The 20,983-nt window shown below is 40.0% G+C and overlaps 1 protein-coding gene across 2 annotated transcripts in view; it reads right to left on the reverse strand.

Moving 5' to 3' along the window:
• The window catches only part of EPHA3 (EPH receptor A3), a 174,277-nt gene that overhangs the window by 13,420 nt on the left and 139,874 nt on the right, over positions 1–20,983 (reverse strand). For both annotated transcript variants that reach the window (XM_088158520.1, XM_014888460.2), the window contains exons 11-15: positions 17,703–17,888; positions 13,832–13,893; positions 11,397–11,606; positions 4,650–4,799; positions 2,459–2,652 (exon numbers count right to left, since the gene is read on the reverse strand). In XM_088158520.1, the coding sequence (XP_088014646.1) occupies positions 2,459–2,652; positions 4,650–4,799; positions 11,397–11,606; positions 13,832–13,893; positions 17,703–17,888 (802 nt within the window). The remainder of the gene's footprint in view (positions 1–2,458; positions 2,653–4,649; positions 4,800–11,396; positions 11,607–13,831; positions 13,894–17,702; positions 17,889–20,983) is intronic.

Genomic DNA, 20,983 nt, shown 5'->3' on the forward strand with positions numbered 1-20,983 from the left:
TGTTCCCTGCCACCAGTGCCTCCCTGCAGGCCACCACGGCGGTGTGGAGCTGGCTGCAGATCCTCAGCCGTGTCTAAGATTTGAGATTAGTCTGAGGTTTGAGATGAGTCTGCTTTGACCAGGATTTCACGGCACAGGACTGTGGGTGTGTTTAAGGGCAGCCTGGGCTGGCCTGCAGACACTGACAGAGCGTGAGATGGAGAGACCATGGATCACACATTCCCTGAACTGCGAGGACTCCTTCACAGAGGGAAGGGCTCGGGCTCACCCTTGCTGGGACCCCACCGTGCCCTGCCTGTCCCCAGGGAGCGAGGAGCTGCAGAAAGGGAGAAAGGCTGCACTGCCTAGGAACGTGCAGGGATGTGGCAGTGGAAGGGTAATTGGGAAGGAAGGAAGGAATAAAATCACCTTTGATGCTGCCCTCCTCAGAAACGCACCCGGAATCAAAGCGCAGCAGCAGCAGGAGGAGCTGAGCACCGAGAGCTCAGCTGAAGCAGCCGTGAGAGGCTCCCCACCATGCAGGCAGCCTCCCTCCTTCCCTCCCACGAGCAGACAGCGTGGCACCGTGCTGGGGATGTGCAGCCTCTCAAGCACAGAATGGAACAGGAGCAAAGAGAGCACCAGAGAGACAGGAGGGAACAACATCCCCCTGTGGAGCTCCTGCACAGAACCCAGCAGGTGGAAACGGTGCTCAGACTGAATTTGGCCTCCATCAGAGGATATCAGCCTCTGCTGTCTATGAACAGGTAACTGGAAATTATGGCTCACATTGTTTTCATCTCTGCTGCGGTTCACATCTGTAACTGGAAGGACCACAAACAGGGACCATTTTGCCTCTGTTTGGAATGAAAAACATGCAGCCCTGCTTTCTGCAATCACCCAAATAAGATAGTTATGATTTCCAACTCCCCTAGTCATCAGATGGCTGCAGCAAATCCCTAGAAAATAATTCTTTGCACCAATCGTTTGCCACATAGTGGTGCAAGGTGTTTGGAAGAAATGTACTTGACTGAGAAAATAGTGTTGAAACAGTTTGGTGTTTTTCCCAAAAATGTGTTGTGTTTTTTTGTTTGGTTGGTTGATTTTTTCTGTCACCTCCTACAAATAATTGCTTCTGTAAGCACGCTGGTTTCCTGTGTGTTAAAGACTCACCAAGCAAAATTACTGAAACACGATTTTGTGCGAGCCATCTTCTCTCAACATATAAATTTAAAAGCAGATCCCATTATTATGATTGCCTTTCTCCCCCCATCTCTTCTTTCTTTTTCTCCCCTCTGGCATGGCAGCAGGAGGTAATTAGAGTGGTCAGTCTGTAGCTGAGGCTGCAGCACAAAGCCAGGGCCAGGAAGAAGGAGGCAAGGCCCATGGCAGAGGCACAGCAGGCTGCAGGATCAATGCAGCTCTTCCCACTGCCTTTGCTCCATTTCCCCCAGCCTTCCCATTCAATTGGCGTGCTGGGAAGTGTGCTGCATCACAGGGAAAGGCCTGACAGGAAGGTTTTCTGTGCTCCCTTTTGAAACTTGCCTCGTGTCAAGCTCTGGTCTCTTGCCCAGTCAAACACAGAACACCCTCCAGGGCCCGGGTTTGAAGCAGCAGAGGAGCAGAGTGCTTTTCTCCCTGACTCTGCTTGCTGGGCTGACAGAGGATTTGGCACTACCATTAATGCTAAAAATAATTTTACATCCTTTACACTCCTTCAGTAAGAGTATGACATTTTGTGCATTGTACAAACCAATTCTCTTTAACCCTACTTAACTAAAGCTCTTCTTTCACCACATCTTCATTATGCCCTTAGGTGTCAACACACTCTTCAGCTGCTCTCTCTCTTAGTGAGATAATTCTTATCTCATCACAGTGATGATGTTCCAGAGTGTGTTGAAAACCCAGGATTAAAAATGAATGTTTTTAATGCAATTAGGAACATTGCACAAGTTGAAAATTAATTCCTAGTTATAACACATTGATCTTTGAGGGAGTGTAAGTGCATTTTTAGGTCTGTGAGCACTATTGAAAGAAAAAAAAAAAAAAGATTATTCATATGATTAAAGTTAACATGACTTGTCAGAGAAGAGCATAAGTGTATTTGGACCCAGTTCAGAAAGATACTTAGGAACATGGCTGGCTGTAACCTATGAAACACGGAGCACTTAAAACACCACCAAAGGACAGAAGGAAAAGGAAAATCACCTCATGGCCAAATCTGCCAGCTGTGTTTTTCTCACAAAACTCTGCTCTGTCTTACAGCGGGTTTCATACCCTTAACATAAAAATCTTTCACAAATTGGATAAATAATAGCAAATAATTAATAAAAACAACACGGCGATAATAAAAATAATTATATTAAATCCTTCTCTCTCCAAACAGCTACAGCTAAAAGGTGAAGAGGCAGTAAGGAGAGCAAACAGGAGATGAAGGAATCAAAGAGGTTCACGAGCAATAGAAGATCTACTGTGTCACCTTGCCGCCGCGTTGGTGATTATTTTCAGACTGCTGGGATTACGGATCAGCTTATCCAGGATGCTGACAATCTGCTCAAACTTGGGTCTGTTGTTTCTGTCTTTCTGCCAGCAGTCCAGCATCAGCTGATACAAGGCAGCTGGGCAGTCCATGGGAGGTGGCAAGCGGTACCCTTCATCCACAGCCTTAATCACCTGCACAAGGAGAAAAGTTTGTGGAGACTTGAAGGCACTTTACAGCAACTTGGTTTTTATCAGCTGTGTGAGTGTTGACGTGGACACGCCGTGTTTAAACAAACGTGTTTGTTCACTAATTGTCTTGTCGTGCAATGCCTCCCCTTTATCTGCAAAGTAAACCAGGCAGTAGATTAGGCATGCAGAAAGGGGAGGTAAGATACAGTGTGTGACTTTGGAGAAGGTGAGGGTGTGGAGAGGATCTCAACAACTCACACTCAGCTCAACTAAATCCAAAAACAAAAGCCACAGTTAGCAAGCACTTGCTTAAGCGTGCCAGACTTCAAAAGGGCTTGAATATCTCTCCCCTGATCACCCTTAGCAACAAATGCTTTCCACAACAGAAAAAACAACCATTCCACATCCTCCAGTGGACACTGAACTCAAAAACACCAACAGAAAAAACAACCTACCCTGCTGAAAAATCAACCTGCCACCTCACAGGCTATCCTGAACCAACAGACAAAAGGTCTTGTGGATGATGTCACAGGGCCACAAAATGTTTTTAAAACTTACTTCATGTATAACTGTACACTTTCTACTAGGCAGTGCAAGCCCACTTCTTTATAATTTGCCTAGATTTATAAAATTCTTCTAGATTTTCTGTAATTTTTCCAGAATGACACACACAAAACCAAGATTACTTTAGAATTAATGCTGTCCAGAAGCTTTTTAATCCAGCCTTTTCACTGGAATCTAACACCTCTTGATCAGGCCTGTAGTATCTATTGCCCCATGAATAAAAACAACCCAATGTATTCAACATAGAAAATGATAAAGCCATATTCTGTTAATCTTTCCTTTTCATCTGGATCAATTAATTAAAAAGCAGAACAAACTATCCTGAATCAGAACAAGGACAAGAGAACAGTTAATGGTTTAAGCAGCCATGAAGGAGAGGCACATAAATAGGTTAATCCTTCAGTTTCTGATTTTAATGGGATATTATTAAAGGCATTCCACTAATATATCAGTCTGCACAACAGGATACATTAATCTCCACAAAAACATTAATTACCAATTAAAAGAAATGCATAGTTTTCTGCAGAGATTTGGGTTGCAGAGGTATGTATTTAAAAGGAAGTTTTCTTCTCTTTTTCCTTGTTTAACATAAAGTAGTACAGAAAAATGTTTGATTACAACTGTAACTGACTTATTTATTTTACTTTAGAACTAGTAACAATATATATATCAGCTCCTTGGAAAATCTATTTGTGTGAGTGACTGCACTCCATAAAATTTGGTCCATAAGAAACTCCTGTGGAATAAATCTAAAATTAATAAAACAACAGAAAAAAACCTCAAACTAGATATAATAAAAATCTTCTCTGGGGAAATGTTATGCTTCTTTAAAAAATGCTGGGAGAGCTCCATTAATCATTTGGATTGCAGGCTTGGACAGTTTACTAATGTTACAAAGAAACCTGTATTGGAAGTCTAATCAGATCACTCTCCTTCTCTATTTTATCCATTGATTACTTCCAGAAGCATTTTGGTTTCATTAAACTCTTAGCAGAAATGCTTTGCTTCTCTTTTTCACAAGTGCCAAGAGCAATTTATTCTGTGCATTTGACATTTACAGAAAACTTCTATAGAATATTATACAAGTGGAACCAAAGGGGATCAACAGACATTTAGGAGGGTTTTCTAACAACGAGCTAAGGAATGTGAAAGGCAGTGACCTCATTGCAGTGGAATTATTTGCATCATCTTACAGAAAACCACCAATGGGATAAAATTCTCTACTCTGCTCCTTCAGAGGTCCAAATCACTCTGCTATAAAGATGGTGTGTTTTTTAAGTTCTAATGGACTTTTACTTGAGCAGGGAGATCCGACGATTTTCACCTCCACGCCTTATTCAATGTCACCATCAAAAACTCAGGGCCACCTGGTCTTGGCCTCCTTTCCCAGCCTGATTCCTTATCTGAGGACATAACTCAGACAACAGTTTACTCACATCCTGGTTGGACATCTCCCAGTAGGGTCTCTCCCCATAGGACATCACCTCCCAGAGGACAATCCCGTAGCTCCAGGCGTCACTGGCTGACGTGAACTTCCGATAGGCAATGGCTTCTGGAGACGTCCATCGGATGGGAATCTTGCCCCCCTGGGAGCAAAACAAAACCAGAGAGTCCATCTGACTGTCCTGCAACAGGTGTGATTCTGTGTGCTTGATTATTTTATCTCAGAGCTTTATCTCAGTTATTGTGATATTGGTGTAAAAAAACCCAGTGTAAGCTGGAAAACGCTGCTGCCATTTGTCATAAGAGCAAAAGAGACAGTGAAATACATTTCAGTGCAAAATCTACTGATATCTAGTAGATTTACCAGACATTTATCTACCTACAATATAGATATATAGTACAATACAGTATACATACTTAACAGACACACACACACATATATATATTAGATATATATATGTGTGTATGTGTAGCATAATTTGCACAGGTAAGAGTAAATGGTAAACCAAGTCCGGTTGATTTTCAGTTATGAAATGTTTGGAAACTGCCATGACAGTCATACAGTGTTAAAGGTAAAAAAACCCAGTCCAAGGTCCTTGCTGATAAACCAGGTCCTTTTGCACAGCACAAGGACTGGGATTTGGCTGATTTTAAGGCATTGAAGTGGATTCCCTGTTGGTGTGGAACCTGCATGGCTTCACCAGGTTTTCTAGGACATTTAATGAAAATAAGGGGCCATTATGTTGCTTCATTTCACTAAAGCCAAGCCTCCAGCTCAAAGACAGATTCAGATGGGGTCATATACACAGAGGGGAGAATGCAAAAATGTCAGCTGGGAGAGTGGCCTTGGACATTTTTTCCAGTCATAAGAGAAGCAAGCCATCATTAAATGGCAAACTTGGAGAGAATTGAAGCTACCAGCACAATTACCATGGTAGGCAGGGGAACATCTCTCTCTGGTCATGGCCACCACTTGGTGCTGCAGGTCAAGTTAATAAAATGCACACAAGGAACCTCAGGCTGAGTTTCTAAAATGTGAGAATTTAGAGGAAAGAGACAATTCCTGGTGCTGCCAGCTTTGACAGAGTTTTTTGAGAGTCACACATGAGAAAATAAAGTTCTAAAAGATAGCAGTGCAAAACTTGTTCCTGAAGGCAATTCTGGAGTGAATGTGTTTTAGTACAGAAAACTGTGAGAGTTTAAAGTTATTTCCAGTTATGCACAACATGTACAGAATATATTCTGAAAATTTCACACCAGACCAGCTCTTTGCAGTGCTTTGACACCCCCATTATACTCCAGTCACACACCTCTCCTCACAACCACCTCTGTGGGGAGAGAGTGCTCTTACTTCCACTGAGTAACCAGCAAGAAAAAAAGATTTAAATATTTCACTGCTTTGCCTACACTCCCATAAACTGTACCTGCAGTGAGGGCAGCTATACCATCACCAGCTTTAGACTCACTAGCTTAGTTGACAATAGAAATGCAGGCATTAGTGTTAATTAGAAAGCTAAATGCAGTCTAACTACACTGAAGCATCTACATTTTCACGGCTCATATTGCATAAATTAAAGTAAGTATAAACAACACAGGTAGTCCTGACTCAGACTACAATTTAGGCCTCCAAAATGTCACTAGGTAAGTCTTAGAGGCTTGGCAAAGGTCAGGGAGGGCATTATCTTGGCATATGGTTTTCATGGATCCCATTTTGTTTAGCAGAGCTCCCTCCCAAAAGACAAACCTTCATTTCACACACAACCCTTAAAATCAGGTAAACACTGAATTTCCACATCACTTGCAGACCAGCAAATAGGACATAGAAAATAAACTGGAGTGTTTGAAAAATCACTGTTTTGTCACTGAAGCCAGATAAAGAGCCTGAGCTCTCTCTCTTTTGGAAATTTAATCTACTAGATGATGTTCTTTAGTCACAAAAAGTACATTGTATTTCCTATGCATTATAACTTTATTCACAATTCCCAGCGCTGCTCCAGAACAGTACCAAGAACATAAAAATGACTTTGTTTTTCTCATACTCAATTAATAAGCTCCCTTTACAAGTGTCCAGGGGCCCTCAGCGAGTCCAAGCCCCGGCCAAGAAACAAGGAAAGCTCTCCTGTAGCCTCGTGTTTTCACAACAAATCCACTTAGGGTTTTAGATGTGAGGCTGATAAAGAAATCAATCTCTCTGTTTTCTATGCTAGAAGTGAGCCCTGGTTTTCAATAAAGAACATAATCCTGGGGGAAAGCCACATCCTAAATTTACATCAACAAAGACCCCACCACCACGAAGACTCTACTCCCACTAGACAAGGACAGGAATTTCAATGTTGCATAGAAGGTCTTTATAAAAAGACCTGTAAAAAGTCATTTATGCAATCGGAGAAATACATTTACCAAAAAGAAAAAAAGACATTAATTAGTCTCCTCACATTTTTGGAGTGCTTATTGCAGAAAGATTAGAAACTCAATGAAACAATTTCTGGCTTTGCTTTACTGCTAAAGGAAAGTGCAGCAACTCCAGATTCTTATTACAATGAGTCTGAGGCAGTGGCTTTCAAATTTTCTTTGCTAAGTCTCAGCTGTAATCCTATACAAACCTGCAGATACAAATAGCATTACCATAAGTAAGACAAAAATATTAATTAAAATGTAGTTAAAAAAAGAAATCAACTTCCATTGAACAAAGTCTAAAAGTGTAATTTTGCTCTTCAGCTCCCCAATTAGTCATAAAAATGTCATAATTATTTTTAGAAAGGGATTTTGCTGATTCTGTTTTTGGAATAGTTGGAGAACAAGAACAGAAATATATTTACTGATTATTTTCTGAAGATAAATAGTTTTTATATATTTTTGTCATGGTATCCCTTTAAGGCCACGCTCATCATAAAGCCAAGCTCTCCAAACTTGAGTAGAAAGACAGCTTTGGTGTTAGAAATTGTGGGAGTTTGTTATTGCAGCTCAAAATCCCAGGCAGTCCAGGTCAGAGAACCTCTCTCAGGGTTGGAAATCAGTGAGCCAGCAGTAACCAAAAATTTTATTTTTTATAGATGGAGCTGCTCTTCCTGCAGTATCTGGCTCTCCAACATAATTCATCTGAAGTCAATGAAGTCCTCAATTTATTTCTAGCACGTCTGGCACTCCAGCACAAGGCAGCTGTTTCCAGGACTTCAGAAGCCATTCCAATATTCTGATTTATAATCTGTTACGGGGTGACAGCCACAGGCACCTAAGCAACAGGCCCAGGGAGAAGAGAATCAAGAAAAATGGATTCTAACTGAATCACTAGAAGGACTTTGCAGGAAAAGCTGAAAATAAAATGCTGACATTCATTCATTATACCAGGACTCAGGGCTGAGTTCAGGAGAGATCTTAATGGTACAGAACAAGATAGATTCATGTGAGTGAGATGAGCCTGTTTTACCTTCTTACACACCTGAAATTATCTGATGCTGCTTGCCAGTCCCTTAGTAATGAATGTTTTATATTGAAATCATCTTCTCCTTGAGTAGCCAGTGATGACAGAACCCTCTTCCTCTCCTCTGTGCTTTGGGGCAAGAGAATTTATGGGGTTTTGTTTCCTTTTTTACCACACCCTTCAATACATTCAGACTGTATCACTGTGATTTTGCATATATGGGAAAAAATACAACTGATTTCTGTCCAGCACGGGCTGCATATACATCAAAATGCCATTTATACTGGTGATGTATCTACGTGCTTAAATAGTCAAAGTTCATCTACTGATTACCCAAATATTGCCTCTGAGAGATGTAATTATAGTCCCTCTACAAATGTGATTGCTTAAATTCACTTCCACTTCATACTGTGTCATTAGTCCACCCAGTTGTCATACAGACATCTGAAAAATAATAAGGATAAACCAGATCCATTTGACAATGACAATTTTAATACAATCTCAGTGTTTCAATTAAAAGTGAATAGATATGGAGAATGTAGGTAATTGCAGCACAGCCCCTCAGGCACAAAGACTCTGTGAAAAAATAAAAAATCCAAACATTCAGTCAGCCTGATTCACATGCTGGCTTTCTGCTTCTGTAAGCAGGCAGACCCCAGGTTGCCAAAGGCCTTTTGTGGTATCAAGGCAGTGACAATAATTCAGGAGGTAAAAAAATGACCCTGTCAGGTAGGAAAGTTCCTTACAACTCCTGATTCCCTCTATTTCACATGTGCACTTGTGATCTTAGCATTGTCCTTCAGGCTTCTGGTACAATGGCATGAATATCACAGATTATGCATTGATATATATAAAGGAATACATAAATTATTGATGTATTAAAGGACACATGTTCATAGCCTTTATGCAAAGCTTCAGACACGGCTTCTGAGAACAGCACAACATAAAATTTCACCCAGGCAGTGGTGAGCATTGAAAGCCTGGCTGGGCTTCTTGGGTGTAGATCAATCCTGACTTGCAATTATGAATTAAAGCAGTGGAATCATTCTCAGGCTTTGACATTTACAGGTGGAAAATAGGGGTAGATAAAGAGTCTAGATAAAGCATCCATCTTGGCAGCTAACTCTATAAATTTCCCTAGTACCACTGATACTAAATGGAGAACTGGGAGTAGGAAGAGATGGAAGGCAGGAGGACATTAATATAATACACACTCTGTAATGTAGGAAATTTGTGTTATAATTTAGAATTTTTTTGGCTTTTTTTGAAGTATCTTGTCATGCTTTACTTTTAAAGACATGAAATAGTTTGGGACAATGCCATTATTAGGCATGAAATAGTTTGAGATGATGCCATTATTTTTAAACAGTGGCACTATCTTTGTCTTGGCTTTGTCCTGTAATTAGTGGTTGCAAAATGTGCTAAGCCTAGGAAATGGTCCTGTGCTTTGTGAAATATCCAAGCAGCAGAAACACGAACTGTTCATGTCTGTGCCAGTGAAGTGAAGCTCTATTTCACTTTTGTGGTCCCCATTTTTCTCAGCTGGGGATCAAACATCCCACCTGGAAATACTCCCTTGACATCTACTTAAGACTCACTTCAAAGGAAATATGAGCAAAAAAAGATGAATATCAAATAGCCTTGTTCTTCTCTCAGAGCCAACATGTGGCACAGGCATATTCACAGCAACAACTCTTGGAAAAAAAAAAAAAAACCTAGATTTGTCCTAAGTTGCATTTGACGGTTTTAATTATCTGAGCATCTTCCTGCAGCAGTTTGCACACACACCATAAATGCCAGATGGAGTTTACTGAACACAGATGATTACACTTTACAGAAGAGTTTCTTTCCATCTGATTTCACTATCTAATTGCAAATAGGCAGGTAGACTCAGAAAACAGGTGGCAGGAGGAGAGGAAGAGGAAATTCACTGGCTGAAAACACTGACACCCTGTGCACCCTGATTTGTCCAAGCCACCCAGAGACACATCACTGATGTGACAGCTTCATCCAAGGCTTCATTTTCAGCCAGATTTTAAGAAGAGAGCAAAGAAGTATCTGTCACAGCAATGCACCTCTGGCTGGACCACAGACCATTTTCTATTGAGGAACTCTTGCATTCCAGGAATATTTATTTATTAATGCTGTGACCCTACTGAGAATTAAAACTGCTTTCTCCTGCTAACGTCTCTTTATATTAGCCATGACAGATCTCTGCAGACAGTTTTCTAAAGTGGTATATATTACATATTTCTAACTCCATGACAAAGTTCATCAGAGGGCAAAGAAAACACTGAAAGGTCAAGTAAAGAATAGAGTCTTTATGCCTGGAAAGTTATGAAGGTATGATTGATAAATACATATCTATTAATGTATGTGTATATAATGTGTGAGAAAACTGCCATTCCTTTACTCATTTCTCACATGTTATTTCATTTCAATCATGAAGAAGGCAGCATGTAAACTACTAAAATTATTATTGATTGCTCCTGTCAGTGTTCAGGAGTGAAGGAAACCTTAGAAAACCCACATGAAAATTATGCTGATACATTGTAATCTGGTTTGTACCCTGAAGATGAGGTGTTTACTGTCAACAATGCAAATTACACTTGACTAAGATACTAGATGTAAATGTCATTTTTTGTAAAGTTAACAAAATCCACTTTAAATATCATGAAAATGAGCAACCAGATATCCAAGTGTAGTACACATATATACATAAAGCTAAAGACTTTCACAAGAAAATGGAAGTGTTATTCAGGGTGATAATCAGATGTGCATTTTTTTAAGTTTTACTCAAGTTTTGACTCAGTTAGAGGTACAAGAGCAGGTATGAATGATACACTCTTGAAGAACGGTGATATCAGTATGCTCCAGTCAGACATATGTCCTATCATGCCAGAAAATGCAAAAATTTGATGGGTGGGATTTTTTTACTGTGTGGGAGCTAAATCAGCAGTGCAACTAAAACTTCTCAAAGCGCACAAGAAGGCTTAAATTATTGTGTGCCAAAAGAACTCAGGCCTTAATTGTGATATTCACTCCTTTACAGATCCAGAAGAAAGAAAGTGAGCTAAGAATTTTGCATAGTCTAAGGAAAGTAATCTACCAACACAAACCAGACTTTTTGCCTTCTATTTCCTCTGAGGCACGAATTAAAAAAATAACTGTGATGAGCTTCTGGTGTATTGAACATCTCTGGGCACACAGGACCGACTGCCCTCTGCAACACAGCCTCAGATCCCAGATTTCCATCCCATTCCAGCCTTTGTCACAACCAACAAGAACTTCAAAAGGGAGAAGGCACACAGGAACTCACCCTTGTGGTGTAAGCAGCTTCTGGGTCATCCTCCAGCACACGAGAGAGACCAAAATCGGAGACTTTGCACACGAGGTTGCTGTTGATGAGGATGTTCCGAGCAGCTAAATCCCGGTGGACGTATCCCATATCCGACAGGTACTTCATGCCAGATGCGATCCCTCGGAGCATGCCCACCAGCTGGATGACTGTGAACTGGGCATCATGCTTCTGCAAAACAGTGGCAATACCAGCTCAGGGATTGCTCACGCTCCTCCTCGCACGGATTTTTTGGGTAAGCACCCTGGAAACTGCTCAAATGAGGAGCTTGTGAGTCGGGCGTTGTGATTTAAATGCCACATGTTGATCTCCCAATCAGCTGAGGGGACAGATTTGCAATTCAGATAAAAATTCATTTTTCCCCCTTTCTTGCTGTCATCAGAGTTTTAATTTCCTAGATGGGACATGTGTGAAAGCAGCACATAAATCTGAGTTGCGTGTGTGCTCCTGAGACTGGAGTGTCAGGACATTAGAGAAACAGATGTCCAACTTCCCTGAAAGGCCACAGTGAAAATCCAAGCCCTCCCCAATGGCCTAATGAAAGTTTTCTATTACACAAGAAATTCATTTAACAGAAGCAAATATTGATCTGAGTCAGCGGCTTTCAAATTCCATTATTTTTAAACTAATTTCTTAAAATTTTCCACAACTTCACGAACACAAAAATTACTGAAACACATTACGACTTAGCCTAGAAACCATTAGTTGGATATATTTCTAATCACCTACTTCTGGGCATAATTTTAAATCTCCCAACTCTTACTAATCCTGTTTTTTACCATCTACTTTTGATATTGATATATGGATATATAGACAATAGGACAGCATTTGTTGTAGTGCAGCTCTCAGATGAATTGCCCAGTGCTGTAAATGTATCCTCATGGGCAGCTCTCCAACTCCCCGTGCTGCTGCTTCTGGAATTTTATGAAATACAGGGGAGCTGGCTCTGCCACGTGAGGTGATCTGACATGAATCAGCCTGCCAGACTGATTGCATCCATTTTTCATTTTTGATTACTGGACTTGGGGGTGATATTAGCACTGTAAACATTGGACAAATGTGTGACACAGTGGATCTTTAAAGAGTCTCTCAGAATTCCCCTTCATGGAGAAATCACTTATTTAAAAAGATTCTTAGCAGCTGTCTGTCCCTTTTTTATCAGAGCCAGCACAAGAGAATTTTATATAGACTCTGGAAAAGATTTAGCTAAAAACCAGAAGGTTTCTAACCATGAACAGAATCAGATGCTCAGAGAGCCTTTCAATGGCAATGGGGAAAGCAAACTAAGTAGTTCCAAAAGGCATTCATAAAAAGGGTTATGTGGCCTGAGTGGCCTGTGATATTAATGAGTCACAAGGTTCTTATCTATGTTTCCACACAAGAGTAGTAAAAAAAAAAAAAAAAAATCACACTAAAATGAAAGAACAAGCTGAACAACTGTTCTGTGCAGTCAGAAATTATTCTCCTTTCCTCAGGGCTCTCTTCAAGGATTTCAAGCCTAAACAAAATATATATAGTTCAGTACAGAGATATTTCATTCAGCTATTCTGACACATTATTTATATGCATTTTACATGGTCCAGTGGACACCATAACATATATAGTACATAGTGAAACTCAGGTTGACAATCTGTCCCCTTTTGGGGTTAAATGTCTAGTTCAATGTTATGAATTTGGGGGATAATGTCACTCAACCGTGGCAGAACCAAAGCAGTCTCCCAGCCAAAGCTGAGTTTGCCCTAACAAATTAAAATTAAACCAGTGTTTCCCCTCAGATGGGATTTCATTTCTCCTACACTCCTTGTTTTGCCACAAGTAAATCTTGGTGACACAGGGAGGGTTCGAATTTTTTTAGGCTCACGACCAACTTTGACAGAAAACAAAGATAAATCAGCCACAGCATTAGGATGTCTAAGGTTGGAAAAAGAAAACAGGCCAGTAAACTTTGCTAGCCAAACATTTCTAACATCCTCAGGTATGGAGCTATTCTCTCAACGTCTCATTACTGATAAAATTTCCACAAATCCATTCATTTTAAAAATCTCTTGCTTAGACGTAGAGGCTGCCAACCAATAAGCATAACTGCATTGCAGTCATCATTCAGCTTCCAGAAGAACAATCCTCATTTTTATGTGCCAGAATGTTATTTTGTTTTGTTCATTTTTAATAGATGTAACATACTAAAGCAACCAAAATTGTCTTACTTTTGGAATAATGCTTACTGCCAATGGACCAGCAGATCTCTACATGGCTTTCTGAGCACATCATGATGCTCACAAAATAAAAATAAAGGAATATCAAAAGCTGATGATGAAACAGTGCAGGGTGGCAGTAAAACCAGAACAAGTCCAGAACAAGAGCCACTTCTGCCCCATTTAGTTTCCTGTTGCACTTACTCGTAGGAAGCTGTCCAAGGAACCATTTTCCATATATTCAGTAACAATCATAACTGGTTTACCTGAAAATAGAGCACAGGGGTCAGGCTTTTCCAAGGAACACACTGGAATACAATCAGCAAACCTAAGCATTTCAGGAATGTGTCCAAATCTTCCTAACCCCAAGGATAATTTTTACATTTAGAAAGGAAGCAAAAGCTGTGTGGGCAAACTGAGGGTGGGTGCAGATAAAAGTGGAAAGCAAAGTGCACAATAGAACACAGGGCACTGGAAAGAGAAGCAGAGCTGTAAGATGGGCATTCCCTCCTTCCAGGCACTCCTTCCCTCTGAGGTGGGATCCCTGACAGCACAAACTTGGACACAGCTGGGATCTAAACATCCTGCACCCACTGGGCAATGGCAAAATTCTAAGGAAACAGCCCTTGAAAAGGCTTTAATATTTCCCAAAACTCACCCACACATATTCAGATTGGTTTTTGAAACCATTCCTTCCACCCTAGGGCATTTTGTGACACAACCAAGATTTTATATGCAGCTCTGACATGCTGGAGAGAACCTAATGAAAAAATTAATGTGATGATGGGGAAGTTTTCAGACCAAGGTCATTGCCCTGCTAATATTTTACCATCATATGGATTTTATTATTTCATAATATTTACTAAAGCTTTGCTTATTTTCTCTTTGTGGTAGAGAGAAAGCTGGGTAAGAACATGAAGTTATTTAAGGAGATGAATTATTATTGCACATAAACTAGAGGAAGGCATCTGACCATAAAAGTAGGACAAAGGCCTGCATATTGTATAGTGGGCATGGTGAAATTTTAGCTTCTAAAATTGAACAGCATGAGGCTTGAAAAAGGTACCCAGTTGAACTAAGAACAAGAAAGCTATTTAAAAAGCCAGGTAAATCGTAACAACAACTTTTTGTTTGTTTGCTTTTCAAAAAATACAGCTTCTACCAAATAGAAATCTTAGAAGAGAAACAGTAATTTCAAAGAATGAGTTTAAGATGAGAAGAACACCATGAATTAATGGGTTCAAATATCTTCTTTCTGTGGTACAAATGCTGTGTTATACTGTGGGAGTCACACTAACGAGTAATTGACTATCATCCATTCACCAGTAGGAAATACTGTATGCAAAATATTGATCTTGAATGATGTAAGAAATGATACAGATATGAGATCTAACGATGTAAAAGCTCAAACAAAAGATCTATTTATACTTATTCTTGCTAGCCAGAAACACACAGTTAAAGAAAAAGTACTTGCACTATGTGAGTAACATGAATTCAAAGGGATTTCTGGTAACACACAGAATATGCAGCTGGACCTTTCAAGTACAGGGCTATCCAAAACTTTGTATGATAAATCAATTTACTTTGCCCTGCACTTTGAAGCCAGGAGACAGGTGCCTGGTTTCTGTACAAACTCAGGCAATTTTACAGGACTTATCAGAAGAACTTAAATTAGAGTAAGAAATATGTCTCCCAAATTATTACAGGAGCATCTTCCTGCCTTGCTCACCCGCACACCAAAAGCCTTAAGTGCAGGGTTTCACTCTCATTCAGTTGGAAATGTGCCCATAACAAGAAGCACATGCTCTAAAGATTTAAAAGAACCCTCTGCATCCATTTATCAAAGCATGGCCGTTTATAAATGATAACAAGTTGTGTCAACAGTGTTGCCCAGGTTTATTATAATAGCAGGCTACAAATTGCTGTAAATTATTAGTAAACTAAGCAGAACATGTGTGCTGGTTCTTGAGACTGCTGCCTACAGTGTGCCCAAGAGTGCAGGGCAGCAGCTGGGAAATGCATGACAGAAATCCTTGAGGAGCAGAGGAACAATTCTGCACTGGAGACCAGGCTGGAAGCCTGATGTGGTGATTGATATGCTAAAAAAAAAAAATCCAAACAAAAAAAACCTCCAAACTCACAACCTTCTTGTCCTTCTATCGCCCCACAGAATGTTTAATAAAACAAATAATTATATTTATGACTATATTTCCTTTGTGCCATATATTTTGCCCAGTAAAATGGAGACAAATAGCTCCAGAGCATTAAAAACTCCAATTTTGGAGCTATCTGGAGAGGGTGCTGTACCCCTGAGGCTTTATTGGCTTCAGCTGGGAATATCCAGAGTTTTCTCTCTCACAAATTGATGTGATGGGCAGCTGGCACCCCTGATCTCCTCCCCCAGCCCCCCCAAAGCAGACAGCAGTGCTGTGAATACACAGGAGTAGCAAACTCACTAGGAGTCACTTGGGCAGAATACAGAGAGAATTAGAAATGCACATTCAAGAGCAACACACAAATTCCTACATGTACAGCATTTAAATTATTGTCTCAGTGCTCCGGGAATACAAAATGTAACAAAATAGATTTTAGCCCAGCTGTGTGCAGAGTGATGCTGGATTTCAAGTGATTTTTTGTGACAAAGCAGGAGATAAACCTCAATTTATGCAGGCAGACCTTTCCTAATAGGACTGTGAGACCTAAGATAAACAATAATTCTTTGTTATTGAAATCAGCAAAATAGACTTTCATGAAGCACACACAGAGAAGGCATTGTTATTATTATAATTATGGCTCTTCATAACATATATTGTTTTACATACCTTTCACTAGTGACTTTTAGACATATTCTGGTGTGGTTCTAATTTCTTATATTTTTCAGCAGCATACTATGAAATTTTTCCATACCCATCCCTGTGAAACTTTAAATCACCCAAAATTTTCTTAAAACTAATAAAACCACCTCTACTTAAACCCAAAGTATTTGGTATGTTTCTATCCAGTTAAACTAGAAACATCCTCAGCAAATTCCAGGCTCATCATTGAAATGGCCAAGAACTGCAAAGAGCAGAAGAGCAGCGGGGTCCTCTAGGATGAACAAGGAAATATCCTACCAATTCCCCGAAAAACGTTGGAGCTCTGCTTTTTTCTTTTTTTTTTTTCCCAAGATTGCCTCATAGAAAATCTTATTGATCTCTCCCTTAATAACTAATGTAGGTAGATAAATTTGATCACTAAATGTATCACTTCATTCTGCAGTGGAAATACAGAAAGTGTGGCTGAAGAAGGTTGTTGAAATAAATTCCTTTTCCAGGAAGGTACCAAATGTACATGGAGGTTTCAGTTAAGTTTTTTGCCTCAAAAAGAGAAGGTGATTTGTTATCATAAACAAAGACCAAGAAAATGCTTTAACAAAAAGAAGAAAAAGAAGGAAAAAAACAACCCAACCAAACCCATAACAAAAGCACCCAAGGGAGATTTAGAAAAGGCATTTAAGTAAATATATGCAGAGGGACATAGATAAAATTAATGGTACTACTGACAGATTAAATTCTCAAGACTTCTTCTTTGAGATTTTTACCAAGATGTTTGAATTCCGGAATTCTGGAGCTTTAAAATGCCTTGTGCTGGTACACACTGAATATCCCATGGAGTATTTCCCCTGCATGAAAACCATCTAGGAAAAAAGTTTGGCCTTATTAAATAATTCACTAGACCCGGTTGTTGTACCAGGTTGCTGTTCATTAATTGGTGCTAATGACAAATGTAATGATTTAGCTGAAAGCAGAACACAGTGCAATTCAGTGCAGTTAGGAAGCCTCAGCACATCAGACTCCATGACTCCTTACCAGGTCATCACCCAGTGCCTCTTGGCCCTTTTGGAGCAATTTGTAACTCTGAAGTTTATTAAACTTGCCAATTTATTATTGAGCTTTTTGGAGAGCATAAACCTGGATGACTTCATTTATAATTCACTTTTGCTCTCCTTTGGTTGATCAGCAGATCAGAGAATTATTTAGGCTGGAAGGCACCTCCATGACACTTTCCATGCACAGATGTCCCTGGCATTTCTTACTTTTAGTGACAACTCCCTCCAGTCTGATGATGTTGGGGTGGTCAAACTGGCCCATGATGCTGGCTTCTCCCAGGAAGTCTCTCCTCTGCTTTTCTGTGTAGCCAACTTTCAGGGTTTTGATGGCCACTGAAATTTCCTTTTTAGAAGGCAGCTTCAGGCGTCCACTGCACACTTCTCCAAACTCTCCTAAGGAAAGGAGTGGAAAAGTGACAAAAGCTGAAATGCAGGTATTTCGTAGGGATTCAACAAAGAAGAATCAGCACTCCAAAAAGCTCCTGGAATATGGTGTATACTGCTTTATCCTTTTGCAATATGCAAGAACAGAGCACATGGAAAACCATCTGAGCATCCAAAAAGAGGAAGTATTAAACATGTAGAAACTGTTGGAAAAAGACACCTCACTTCAAATTTTTTTAAAGTTAACAAATTTTTACAGAAATCGCATAAGAAAGTTTCAAAATGTTATGATTTCAAAGCCCCTTTTCAGCTTTTTTTTTCTGATTTTTTTTTTTTTTTTTGGACAGCCAAGTTAATCAAAAAAAGGCCTGAATAAATGTGTGGTAGGGCAATGACCTTTCTCTGCTGCTAACCCAGGCTAGATGTGAGTCAACAACATAGAAATTAATGTCACCATATCTTACCACCAGCTGCTTAATCCTCTAGGCATAGAAGTGTACTATCAAGGTAATAACCACTAAAAGGAGGATATATCTTTATGTACATACATGTTGCTAAAAAGCACTGACATTACATCCTTTGATTCTAACACTGTTTGTATTTCAGGCTGCCAAGACAGGCAGCAGCTCAGAAAACAAATTTTAAAAGCTACTACTAGTAACTAATGGGAGTTGAGTTCTTTTCAGACTTAATTAAAAGCATTCAACTTCTGCAAGCCCAAATGACCATAATACTTCACCAAGAGTTCAAACACCAACCCCAGCTCAATAGTGTCAGAGCACCAGAAAATAGGAAGACCAAAGCACATCTTGAAAACAGAGGGAAGGGGAAAAAAGGCTTGAAATAAATCTTGTAGCACCCATCTTCCAACTCCATTTTCTTGATGTTTTAATGGTCCAAAAAGCTATAACGAGCTAAGCTCTTACAACTATTTTACAGTTACTGTCAATGGAGACTTCAGCTATGATTTCAGCCAGCAGCCCAGCAATCAATCCTTCATTTTAAAGCTGGAATCGTGTATCTGATATTTGTTTAACTTCTGGGAAGGAAAAGGTTACGGGTAATGTCCATCAACACAGTCCCATTTAGCCATGGCTGAACAATCCAGAACTTGAGTGATTAATCAGATTCCAAAAGCACCTCAAAGGCCAGCAGATGCTGCAAGAGAATAAAAGGTGTGCTCTTTCTAGCAATGAAGTTTGCTGTTGTCTGTGGATATAAAGCAGGTTTACTTTCTTGGAAAATGATTTCATTGGAAAGAGCTCCCTAAGCAGCCCAACTACATTAACCTATGATTTTTTATATCCAGGGCAGCATGGATGCTAAATACATTTATCTGGTCGACACCCATAGTGACCTATGCAGTTATTACTATTTTTCCTACTAATTATTACCATATAATCCCAGTAAGAAATGGACTGGGTCTCACCAGACACCGTTTAGGAGGAACAAGGGCTTGTGTTTGAGTGGAAAACCTGGCACTGACTGTAAGATATGAGGATGATGGCTTTACATAGAAAGCCTTCCTGAGGTGTTTGTTTGTAATGATAAAGATTGTATAACCTGCCCTGCAGACTGGTGTGCCTATTCACATGTGGAAAGCTGATAAGGATTATTTAGGAGGGCTGTTCGTGGCACAAAGATCTCTCTTCAGGATACCCTAATTTCTTTTTAAATAGGTTATTTAGTACATCAGGGGATGGCATTTGCTGTGCATTTAGACTCAGGGGAACAGTAAATGAAGATTCTGTGAAACCAGCTATTCCCTTCCCTTTGCTGCATTTTAAATCTGTGCAGAGAACTCCCTCAGATTTGGAGAGGCACCAAAGCTCAGGGTTCCATAAACCTTGGGAACATCAGCAACGTTCTAGCCCTTCACTGGGACACTGCAAACCTTCACAGTAAGTTCATAGACAGCTGGCCCCTGGATTTTGTGACTAATTTGATCAACAAGATGTTGTGCTACAAGTATATTTCAACTTTGGAAGAAAACCAAATGCTTGCTTTCTTGTTCAGCAAAGGACATAGTTAAATCTACCCCAAATCAAGAAAGTACTTTCTGTAGTATTCTCCTACTGCCCATTTGGATTTAAACTTCTGAAGTGGTTTGCTGAACTGAATCCATAAAAAATAAGTGAGTTATTTTAAAAGAAAAAATTACTGTAAAGAAAAATCTGAAAAAGTGGCTTCTGACCTTAATTTTCTTATGCTTAGCCTCCCACTAAAATCCCTTGTGTTTTTCTTGAGGTTCTTTTGGATAAGAATATTTCCTTATTGCATTTGTGTGTGTTTTCAAAGCTATGTAAGCTCTGAAAGCCCTCTCTTCTCAGAGACTTCTGGCTAGAGCTGTGAAAAACTGCTTGGAGCACTTCAGAATGTCGAGACTGCTTGCCTGACTTGAAGGTCTCCTTACTTACGTCACACTTCAGGGCAGTAAAATGAGTCCCTTCTTCTCAAATCCCTGTCTTTTTTATAATTTCATTCACACTTGCCTTGCAAAGGACAAGGGCAGGAAGAGACCAAGCCATTCACTCAAACAAGTCATTGACTCAGCAAGAGGCAGGAAATGCCTTTCTGGTTTTGGGGAGAAGTGTTCCTGAAGAAGTTGCCTCAGAGGCACTCAGTGTAAAAGCTCCCACGTGCTCAGGGTGATAGCAGTGTAAAGTGATGCCACAAACTCATTTTGGAAGGTCCCAGCACTCTGTGGCCTGATTTTCATCTGTTCTTCCCTTCGTGGCTCTTCCTGTTGGCATCTCAAGCAACTGCTAAGAGGCAATGTTGACTATAATGCTTTATGTACTATGTGAATTGAGTTATGGTGCCCCCAAAAAAAAGGTGTTATTAGAACTTGAGTGCATGTTTTAATGTAAAAAGCTTGCAGGAACCCTCTGCCACTTAATTTTGTGGGTTTGAGCAGTGTGCTGATAATGCCAAGGTCCAGGTTCAATCCCTGTGGGATTCACTTATGAGCTGGACTCCACAAATCTTGGGGGTCCATTCCAACCCAGAATAACCTGTGGTTCTCACTGCAGTGCAGCAGAGAGACTTTTAAAACACCTGCCTCCGTTAGGACATAGGCCTTTTTTGGAGCCTCTCAAAATATT

The sequence above is a fragment of the Sturnus vulgaris genome, chromosome 2, assembly GCF_052056855.1.
Source record: "Sturnus vulgaris isolate bStuVul1 chromosome 2, bStuVul1.hap1, whole genome shotgun sequence".
In the NCBI taxonomy this organism is placed as follows: domain Eukaryota; kingdom Metazoa; phylum Chordata; class Aves; order Passeriformes; family Sturnidae; genus Sturnus; species Sturnus vulgaris.